Genomic DNA, 11,426 nt, shown 5'->3' on the forward strand with positions numbered 1-11,426 from the left:
TTTTCATCTGCACGTGGTCTTCAACTGACAACAGTTGGGCATTTCCCAAAGTTTTCAGATTCTAAGTGCTTTCATTTGATCTTTTTATTGCATTTATTGCCATTGATTATGACCCCTCTAACCTTTCTTTTTTTTATCATCACTCTCCTGCATCTCTGGACGCTTTTCAGTCTCCTTTACAGGATACTTTGCTTTGGCCACTTCTGAATATTTCTCAACCTACCAGAAATATTCCCTGAATATCTCAAGCAATCAGATTCAACGTGGTAAAGATCTGCACTCATCATTTCACTCCTAAAAAGTCTTCCTCCTTTAATTTTTCCCAAACTGATGAACATTTTTCAGTTACCTAAACAAATTACCCAACCTACAAAGCAAAGTACCCCCCCCCCCTTTTTTTTGCCTCTGCTATTCAGGCAGTCACTAAGTCTCTCGTAATCTTACCACCTTACTATCTAAATCATCTTCATTTTCCTTTTGTGTCCTACTGCCACTGACCTAATTTAGGATCTTGTTATTTCTTACTTGATCTATTTTTACTAATACCCATTTCTCTAGGGTCAAAACTCTCCCATTCATCCTTTACACTGCCAGATAATTTTTTTAACCTATAACTAATCATTTCACTTTACTGTTAAAAATCCTTTGACTCCATAACCTATAAAATAAAATTTAAAGTCATTCATACAGAATATGTCCACCTTCTGTTAGGATATGGCTTCACCCTAATTAGTATGTCCTCCTCACAGTCTACACTCCAACAGTACTCTACTTGAATTGTAATTTTCCCAAACATGCTATACTCACTCAAATCCAAGGTCTCTGCAGTTTTCTGCATGTGAAATGCCTCCCTTCAGCATAGAGTAACCCTTCTCATTTAAGTCTCATTGCCAGTGGTTCCTGTTCTGTAAATCCTTTCCTGACCTCCAGCTGATTGATGCTTTTCTTCCACGGGCTCTCATGGTATTTCAGACACACTGCCATTACAGAGCAATTATCATAGCATTTTGTAACTACTTCCACATCTGTTTTACAATTACGCTCTTCTTTGAAGAGCTATAATTTTGTTTGTTTTAACATTCCCAGTGCTATGCACAGACCGCCCCGCCCTGTATAGTAGAGGCTATATGAATGCACTATATGCATACATGAATGGAAACTTGAAATGTTAAATGTTTTCCCATATTAGTTAAAAAGTACTATGTACTAGGATGCCGTCTGGTGATTTTTACACAGGTGAAAATGAACAACTAAAAAGAAGTGCTGATTTTATGAAAGAAAATTTTAAATCTCATGAACAGGTGAGTTTATATACTTTTATATTCAGTCAAATTGCTGTACAGCATTTGTCTTCTTGAATTAGAGAAAAAGGGGGGTTGTTCTCATTAATGAGGACAGTCAAAATTTGGAAAGGAAATAAATATGTGTATATGTGTGCCAGAGTTTTTAACATATACAAATCTTTAAATAATTTGAAGGACTCAAGTCTCTTTGAGACTATAATACACTAATATATCACTTGCATTTTTTATTTCCACCAAAAGCAATGTAACTGTTGTGTTACATATTTACATATTTTTAATTATGTTAACAGAATTTTTACTCTAGAGTATACTCTATTTTTTCAAAGGTTTTATTTTTAAGTGATCTCTACACCCAACACGGGCTCGAACCCACAACCCTAAGATCAAGGGTCACACACTGCACTGACTGAGCCAGAAAGACACCCCTAGAGTGTACTCTATTAACACTTTAAAATATTTTTATTATAAAATAAATGAATCTTTAATCATTTTGGTTTGAGTAATCTGTTGTACTTTTATTGCATCATCCAAATGAAAGGAGGATTTTATTTGGATCACCAATTATTTCTCTCCCAAAGGCTACCATACCCTCTGCTACTTTTTCTTTTTTTCCCATAAGAACAGCATATGACAGCAATTATAAAACAGATAACACAGTACCTAGAACATAAAAAGTGCTCCGTAAATGTCAGTTCCCACTGCCCTTTCGGAGGCTTATTATCATTTTTGTCTTATCTCCCAAGAGCCAATATGTCAAACTCTGGCAGACCTAAGGTTTCCAAAACTCAAACTGGATCTTTATCAAGCTTAGAACTTCAACTTGAAGGATCATTTCCAAATCCAATCTGGTCCCTCACTTGAGATAATTTAAATATCTCTGGAATATATCCCACCCTTTATTTTTCTTTTCCTTTATCCCTTTCTTTTCCTCTTTCCTATTCTTTCCATATTTGCTTCTAAAGCTCAACTATATATATAAAAGTTAGGGTATAATTGGGGCAGAGAGAAGGGGGAGAAATCACTGCCTTCTTTCTCTTCTAAAATGTCAGGCCACAGAATATTGCTTTACCTAGGATACTTTAGGAGTTTTCAAAGGGGTGGAAATTAAAGAGAAAATAAAATTAAAGAGAAAATACCATAATCCAAGATTCAGAAGTTCTTAATTAGCAGCTGTTCAAAGCAAACTAAGGATGACCTCAGTCCAATGAGAAGTCTCTAGCACAAAATATCCAGGCACATCCAAAACATATGGAGAACCAGTCTCTAGAAAAATACTCAGGCGGTACCGAATGACCTTATTTATGAGACTGGAAGAGGTTTTGTAATTTGCATACAGAGGATCCTTAGATTTTATAAAAACAAAAACACAACATGGGGGTTTCCCCTTGTAATTTGAAGTTCCCAGAAGGTGAATGAAAAGGCAACCAAGAATAACTTCTTGGGACTTGGTCCCCTTAGAAAGAGAAAAGAATTAGATTCCTCAGAGCTGACGCAGGTTAAAGCTGGGGAGAAGAACCTAGTGAGGTATAGCCAGGCCCAAACCCACCTATTAAACTAGCCTTTTTGCCTGGAGGCTGAAGTGAAAATTCTCTTTCCAGATTAACGGACGCTTTCCACTTCAGTGTTAGCATCTTCCCACGGCAAAATCAATGGGGAATGGAAACATACATAGACTTGTCTCTTGTGGTTCCTCAGAACAGCAAGTGCTGAGTCAGGAGTAGTTTATGAAGGCCAACTCTGGTTGCCCATCTAGAAATCTAGATGCATGCATGTGAAAGGTGGCAGTTTTATGAGAGTCACCCCTATATTCACCTGCCAAGCTTTAATCACTGTCAATGGTTAGATAGGTTTGGCTAGTCCTATAAGTTGCCAGGCAGGTTAAGTAGCACAAGCAGTAGCACAAACATTATCTCCCCTTGAACTTCTATAATCTTGGCATACGTACCTCCATGTTTAATTACGGACATCTAACCTCAGTACCGCTGAATATCTGTTGAAAGCTGTGAACATAGGGAGAAAAATGCTCAATGGTATGCATGCATACATACCTGTGTCTAACTTTCATACAATTTCAGAAAGTTAATGGATCATCAAAAGCCCACTTCCTGGGTCTAGACTAGGAAATTTTGACTTAAGTAATTCTTGTTGACACTCTTATCCATTCAACAAATATTACCCAGAGATATACACTGGGAGTTGGAGTTACAGTGATGAGTAAAACTAAGTCCCTTCTGTTAAGATGTTTAGTTGAGAAGAAGCTTTTCTTGAACCTCGTGCCTTCATTGACGTACCTTTCTCAGCATCTATTTCACTTTTATTCTTGCTGCTTTCCCTTTTCCTGCCTACATCTTGGGCTCAAGAGTGGTTTCTTTATGTAGAAATGTCCCTCTGGAAAAATTGTAAATTTTATCTTGGGTGACTTTCTCTCCAACACATCTCTGACTGCCCCTCAGCACCTTAGCACAATAATCACTTCCATGCTTTAGCAACCGAGGAAACCAATCTCGGGCACCTGGTGAGAACTTCTCCAGTCCCAAATTCATCGTTCTCTAGTCTCCTCCTCATAAAACTAACCCTTACTGTGGGTAGTACCTAACCTTCTTCTGGGAATTAAGGATGTGTATATAATTTTCAGAAATAGACCACATTCAAAGGATTCTTACATTACATTAAGCTTGCCAGCTATCAAATAGAACCAAATATTGTCTCTAAAGTATAGCTTTAATGGACATATTTTAATGTTATCATGGCATTTATTCATTAACAATTAGCAAAATGTTTTGAGCATCTATGATATGTTAAACACTGGTGATGAGTATTCAGGAAGCAAAGATAAGACGTTGTCTCTAGAATGTTTCTATCTCCTTGGACCAGAAATTGATCCTTCTCAAAGCTACACATTTGGGACATAAGCAATACCTTTTTCCCTTGAGATATGATTACATATTAAAAATTAATATGAATTTTTAGAATTTTACCTTTCTAATTAATGGAAGGTTGTGTACACATATTTAATTGAAGAATGAATATAAATATTTAAATCTTTAGGAATATAAGAATAATATTGCCAAACTTATGAGTGAAATGAAAATCAAAGAGGAGGGATATAAGATAGAAATAAGGAAACTTCATCAGGATATGCAGGAAAAAAGTAAGTTATTTTTAACTTGCTGAATTCTAAGACATCACAAAATAATTTAAATGCTTGTAAAAAAATAAAAAAAGAAAAAGAAAGAAGCGCATGTAAAACATTTTTCGGTAATTGCCAGTATTCTTGAATGAACATTGCCTTGATGCATTTTAAGTTTTGTACCTTTCTATATATTTATGTGATATAAATTGCAACATTTCCAAACTGGATTTATATTTTTTGCACTTGCCATTACTTAATATGAAACAGCTAATGTGCTTATAAGATTATAGCAAAATGTGTAATTAATAGCTTTGATATTTAGTCTGCATATGGAATATTATTTCAGTAATGAAGTTTTCTTCCCTCACTAAAGCAGCTCTCATGAACTTACATGGAGTGTTAATTGGTTTCACAAAAGTAATAAAAACTTTTCTTAGTATGGGCTCATACTTATGTACAATATATGAAAAAGTTTACTGGAAATGCATAAGTCAGAACATAAACCTACATCTACAAAGTGTTAGAAGAAAGCATAGAAGATAACTTTTGTGAACTTGAGTTATCCACAACTTCTTGGAAAGAATTAAAATGCACAGACAATGAAGGGAAAAAAAAAATTTTTAAGGAAAAAATTCTAAATTGAACTTTATCAAACTTACTAACTCTGTTTTTCAACTCTTAAGTACTAGACCCTGATCCCAAAAACTGAATATGGCTCCGAAGCATTGGGGAAGATGGGGGGGAAAAAATCTCCCAGCAGAGGGGAGCCTGGGTGGTTAAGTGCGTTCAGCCTCTGCATTTAGCTCAGGTCATGTTCTCAGGGTCCTGGGATCGATTCCTGCATCGGGCTCTCTGCTCAGCAGGGTGGGGGGGCGTGCTTTCCCCCTCTCTCTCTGCCTCACTCTCTGCTTGCTTGTGATCTCTGTCTGTCAAATAAATAAATAAATAATCTTTTTTAAAAAAAGCTCTCAGCAGAGAAAAAAGTAAAAGCCAATACATATAGAGGGGGAGACATAGGACATTCTGTGGAATAATAATCCATCTCCTACCTTTTCTTCATGCCCCATAGAAGGGTTAGCAGGTAAAAAGCCAAAAACTGACTAGGGCTGGATTCTTTGGCTGTTTGAATTATAGGATAAAAAATGGAAGTGATTAAAGGTTTTGTGAAGGTGATGGCCATACTTAAGAGGTATGCTTTAGGAAGACTAACCTGGCAACAGTATATAGGGTGTAGGGACTTGTGATTGAGCGCCTGGACACAGAGTCCAAGTGAAGAAAAACAAGGCTTGAAACTAACTATGTAGTGGAACAGTCCTGGGTGGAGAGCCCTTATTGGTGGGGCCTATGGATGAATTGACTCTTTTCTCCCTAAAGTTGGAAATTTCCTTGAGGCTCGCATCCTGAATGACATGGTATCAACAATAGGAATAGGAAAGTTGAGAGAAGAGGAAATTTGAAGCATAGAGATGTGCTGTGAATATGACAGACACCCAGTCATGTGGAATAGAGGTTAGCGGGGGGTTGATGTAGCTCTGAAACCATCTGGTAATTTGGAGCCCTCTATATCTAGGAAGCCAGGCTTTGTGTCCCTCTTTAACTACTAAGTCTCCTAGTCCTTATTATATATAAAATATTTTTGTATATTGTATATATGTAGACATATATGTCTATATAGATATAATGTATGTAATTGATGTTTAAGAATACAAATCAGTTTATTTGTTCAAAAGCACTTCCCAGGTAATCTTTGCATTTCAAGCAGTTTGCAGGGGCTTACCAAAAATATATAGAAGCTTACCTGTGTATAAATTCTTTCTAAAACATGTTTTTATTAATAAAATCTACTTTCTTATAGATTGTTTAAAATGCTAACTATAAATTTATAAGATTTTTGAAATGTTAAAATGAATTAACTTTATTTACTTTTGTTCAGTTGAGTCAAATGAAAAAAAGCATAAAGAACTGATAGAGAAAAAGGAGGTAGAAATTTCAGAGTTAAATGCAAAGTTGAGAACTCAAGAAACGGAGAAACAAAGTGAAATTATCAAATTACAGTTAGAGGTAAGTATGCACGAGTTTGCTAAATTTGAAGATGCATCCCTTAGTCTAAATAAGACTTTTTTTTTCCATCACAGTGAGATAAATTTCAGGAGAAGATAAAACTGACACACACACCCACACACACACAGGTGTGACTGACACACACACTCTCCATCACATGCAGCTCTCAAACATCGGACACAGCTAGCTACCTTGCCTTTCAGCACTTGGCCTGAAGGTGGGACACTTCAGTCATTGAAAAGGTCCACAGAGACTACTGTTTCCTCTGGGACAGGAGACCTGCACCTCAGCATTTCCCACACTGTGTAGCTGAGTCTAGGCAAGCATCAGAGGACCACCATTCATTCCAGCGGTGGAGCGAATGTTTCTAATCCTTAACATTTTTCTCTCTTCAGCAGAAACTGTGGAACGCTTGTAAACCACTTAGAAATTCCTTCAGCTTTGTTAAAAAGAGATAAGTTGTGGCACCTCGGTTGCTCAGTCTAGGTGTCTGCCTTCAGCTCAGGTCTTGATTCCAGGGATTGAACCCCACGTCGGGCTCCCTGCTCAAAAGGAAGCCTGCTTCTCCCTCTCCCACTCCCCCTGCTTCTCCCTCTCCCACTCACCCTCCTTGTGTTCCCTCTCTCACTCTGTCTCTGTCACATAAATAAATAAAATCTTAAAAAAAGAAGAAGAGCAAGAAGAGCCAAGTTGCTCTCTAATAAACTTGTGGAAAATACTTACCATGCAGGTAGACAAACCAGATTTTTTTTTTTTTTAATGTTCAAGGGACTTCAAATAAGGCATCTCAAAGGCTACAGTTCCAGTTCCAAGGTCTAACTAAAGCCCTTTCAGGAGGTTGTTTAACCAGATGTCATAATCTCTAAGACATGGATGTTTTGAGAATGTATTTATTCTTTAAAATTTTTTTCTAGATTCTACCAATCTCCATGTCTATCATTCTTCCATTGTTTTTCCCCAGCCGGACTCCCACTTTACCTTTTGCTGTCAGAATTCACCAGCTTAGTTAGCTTACTATTCATGTTCATGAAAGCTTGGTATCTCTGGGTGCTTGGTAAGATACAGCGGTGAAATCTGTATACTCCTTGTGCAAAGGGGACTGATGTTGACTTGACAAGCATTTTGCTGCTGCCACTTTCTCTGGTCAAGTGGGCCCACAACCCACAGAGGGGAAGGGCTGTAGCCAACTGAGATACAGTAGGCCATGTTTCAAGATTTACCATCAACTTCTAATCCATTTCCTGAAAATGCGTTCTGTTTGCCATCTGTGCCCTGTCACTGGTCTAAGCCCAAGTCTGTTGTTTACACTGATACACTTTTTGTTATTCATCTTTATCATAGCTATCCATTTACCTCCCTAAAACAGAATACAATCTCACTGAGTTTGTCTTTCGACCACAAAGAGGTTACACTAAACTCAGCATGAAGGGAAGAATTATAAGGGAAGGCTTCGTGGAATATATAGGTGGCTCAGTCGGTTAAGAATCTGCCTTCAGCTCAGGTCATGATCCCATGTCCTGGGATCAAGTCCTGTATCAGGCTCCCTTCTCAGTAGGGAGCCTGCTTCTCCCTCTGCCTGCCATTCCCTCTGCTTGGGCTCTCACATGCTCTCTCTCTCTCTCTGACAAATTAAGTAAAAAAAAAAAAAAAAAAAAAGGCGGAGGGGGAGATTTTGCAAAAAAAAAAAATGACCTGTAAGAACGACTTATGAGAATTTTTACTAAGCCTGATTCAGTTTAATGTCAAACCAATAAGAGTTCAAACTAAAATTATATCCAAATTCTACTACTCAGCCTCCGTGATTTTACAGAAGGGTAATATGAGTTTTTACCCCATGACTGTTGGGTTATATGAGTTTTTACCCCATGACTGTTGACTACACTATTTTTTCTTTACTAAAGGACATTCATGGTAACATGAAAATATTTTTACCCATCTTTATGTTAACTAGATTCCTAATACTGGTTATCTAGATTCCTTCCTAATGTCTTAACAAAAAGATTATGCTGACTCTATCCCCAAATCTCCAAGGCACTGCCCAGGCATTTGGTACTTTTAAAAAGTTCTCCAGGTAATTTAACAGGCAGCAAGGTTAATCTTGTTTGGGTGTTCTTTACTCTTTCTTAAAAATTGTTCCTTTAAGGGAAGACTTCTCTATCTTGTGTTATACAGAGAATATACTTAAATCACAGATTATGTTAAAAATATAATGAATTATGCTTATATTTACAGAAATAATTGTTTTAGTTATTTGGCTAGAATTTTCTCAATAACTTTCTTTTTAAACTTGATTCAGTTTGATGCCAAACTAGCAAGAGTTCAAACTAAATCAAAATCATATCCAGATTCTACTGTTTTGCCACAGAGTATCTACAGAAGGGTATGTGAGATTTTCTTCCATAGCTATTTAAGAAAATATTTTCTTAGTGTGTTTCTATAAAAGCTGTCTAGTATTTACTAACAATATACTTAATGGTTTTTCTTAAAATATATCACACAATCAGGAAGATCTTGGGTTTTGAATAATCTTTAAAAGTTACTTTCAATTTGGGGTGCCTGGGGGGCTCAGTTAAGCATATGACTATAGGTTTCAACTCAAGTCATGATTTCAGGGTCATGAGATTGAGCCCTGCATTGGGCCATGTGCTGAGCATGAAAACTGCTTGAAATTCTCTCTCCTCTTCTCCCTCCTCCTGCCCCTCCCCACTGAGTGCTCTCTCTCTGTAAAATAGATAAAACTTTAAAAGTCACCTTTAGTTTAAAATTGTAAATCTTAGCAGTAAATTAAAACATTACAGAAGTCTTTGACTCTTTGGGCCATCTAAGGAATTCTGTAATACATTCTGAACTAGGGGTGACCTACTATTCTGAAGTTATTAAGGCACTCAGATAATAGGTTTCTTTTTGTTCAACTCCTGTATGGTTTATGACTTCAAGCTCTGTCGGGAGAAGGGAATAAACTAGAACAAATGGTGCTAATACGTATTTTGGTATCCTTAGTCCCCTTTCACCCCATAAGTCTCCTGAAGATAAAATTATAAACCTTTCAAAATAAGCTCTTTTAAAAAATACCTACTTAAGGGCGCCTGGGTGGCTCAGTGGGTTAAGCCGCTGCCTTCAGCTCAGGTCATGATCTCGGGGTCCTGGGATCGAGTCCCGCATCGGGCTCTCTGCTCAGCAGGGAGCCTGCTTCCCTCTCTCTCTGCCTGCCTCTCCATCTACTTGTGATTTCTCTCTGTCAAATAAATAAATAAAATCTTTAAAAAAAAAAATACCTACTTAAGACAGAAATGCAGTTTTTACTGGGTTTTTTTGTTTATTTCTTATATTTAATCCTCCTGTTTTCTGAACTGCAGTAACAAATTTCATTCTGCTTTATTTAGAAGCTTCAACATCTTCAAGAAGAAAAAAACAAGGAGATTGCAGTTCTTCGGAATACCATTCATGATTTAGAGCAACGTCTCTCCCTTAACAAAGATTCTGATCTTAAACCTACTGGGAAAGGTTCCTACCTTAAGCGTAGACGGTTTTGAGTAGGAAAGTAAATTCACTAGTTGCTACCTAATTTCTTTAAAAGCAGTTGATTTACTACCATCATTAATAGAACATACTGCCCAAATAATAACAAAGAGAAAGGAGAGCTTCAAACTTTTTAAATTGAGTTTATTTAAACAAATCCACATCTGGCCAATCGTGTACTACATTCTTGCTTAACAGTGTTAACCATAAAGGAGTTCAGGTTTATAGGCCTTAGTTTACCTATTGAACCATCATTGACTATGGAAATACTTTCTAAACAATCAACAGACAGACAACATTCTTTTATCTTTTCCATTACAACTCTCAAGACAGACTCTCAAATTTAAGAGTATGATATGCTAGATAAAGAAAATAGGATATAGGGGCTTCATTTCATACATGATAGTGAAAATCAAGACTCTTAGATATACAAAGTGTAAGTAGATATTTAAAATGTAGTCCTAGCAAAATATTCATGTGTCAGTATTTCTGGAACTTAAAAGACAAATTCACTGAGTTCTTTAAAGGTTTAATCAATTAAAAACATAAGATTTAAAAGACTAAGATAATATTTTTTGAGAAATAAGAAAAAAATGGAAAACATGTCTTTGTTGTTCCTTCTCCATTCTAAATTGCTAACTATCCAACAGAAACCCCTAGGTCATAGTTTATGTCTCTGTTCTCATTAAAGCAAGTAGAATGCTGGAAAAAGAAAAAGAAAGACATATTAACCAAATGCTGCAATCACCTTTATAATAAAATAATGAAAACATGGTTTGGGCAAAAATTTCTTTGATTTAAATTTTAAAATTTGTAAGCCAATTAATAGATTTCTCCATGTTTGTACAAATCCAATTCTTATTTTTGGATCAGTATTAATTAGCTTATAAAATGCTGGAAATGAAATTGTCCAGACCTACTTGGGGAGTATGTCTTATTTAACTATTTAGTATGAAGGTCATTTTCACATTTTGGCCTTATTTTTTCAGCTTCAATTGGTGCTGGCTTCTGTGGGCTGAAGCTGCTGACTTGCTTGTCAGGCAGCAGGAGGCAAACGTCACTGTCAAGATTCAATGACGTTCTCCTCTGCCCACAGGCCCTGTCAGCTGCATAAAGAGGGGAGGGTTTCCTTACATTGTCAGGTGATTGCAGACCCTGTGTTTTCAAATATCAGATGTCGTCAGTGTCAGCATCAGCTACTAGGGGCCAACCCTGAATCTTTAGGCAATGTGCAGAGTAACTGATTTATACAACCCTTTCGTCAGAGCTTCTTTTGTGGGACAGAAAGTTGTAAACCTTCACTTCCTGCTGGCAGATTTCAGTTCTCTGGGTGGCCCTGTCTTTGGTGGGTCTTGTGTTTATGGTGCTGATGAAGGCCCTCAGGAGCGGGATACTCAGCCGCATCTGGG

General features: G+C 36.9%; 1 protein-coding gene across 7 annotated transcripts in view; it reads left to right on the plus strand.

Moving 5' to 3' along the window:
• The window catches only part of CCDC152 (coiled-coil domain containing 152), a 32,152-nt gene extending 21,111 nt beyond the window's left edge, over positions 1–11,041 (plus strand). For all 7 annotated transcript variants that reach the window (XM_082751156.1, XM_082751161.1, XM_082751160.1 and 4 more), the window contains 5 exons: positions 1,237–1,301; positions 4,353–4,455; positions 6,371–6,498; positions 8,795–8,878; positions 9,882–11,041. In XM_082751156.1, the coding sequence (XP_082607282.1) occupies positions 1,237–1,301; positions 4,353–4,455; positions 6,371–6,498; positions 8,795–8,878; positions 9,882–10,031 (530 nt within the window). In that variant the 3' untranslated portion in view covers positions 10,032–11,041. The remainder of the gene's footprint in view (positions 1–1,236; positions 1,302–4,352; positions 4,456–6,370; positions 6,499–8,794; positions 8,879–9,881) is intronic.
• Positions 11,042–11,426: the final 385 nt, after the last annotated feature.

Source organism: Mustela nivalis, assembly GCF_964662115.1.
Source record: "Mustela nivalis genome assembly, contig: HAP1_SCAFFOLD_2576, whole genome shotgun sequence".
NCBI lineage: Eukaryota > Metazoa > Chordata > Mammalia > Carnivora > Mustelidae > Mustela > Mustela nivalis.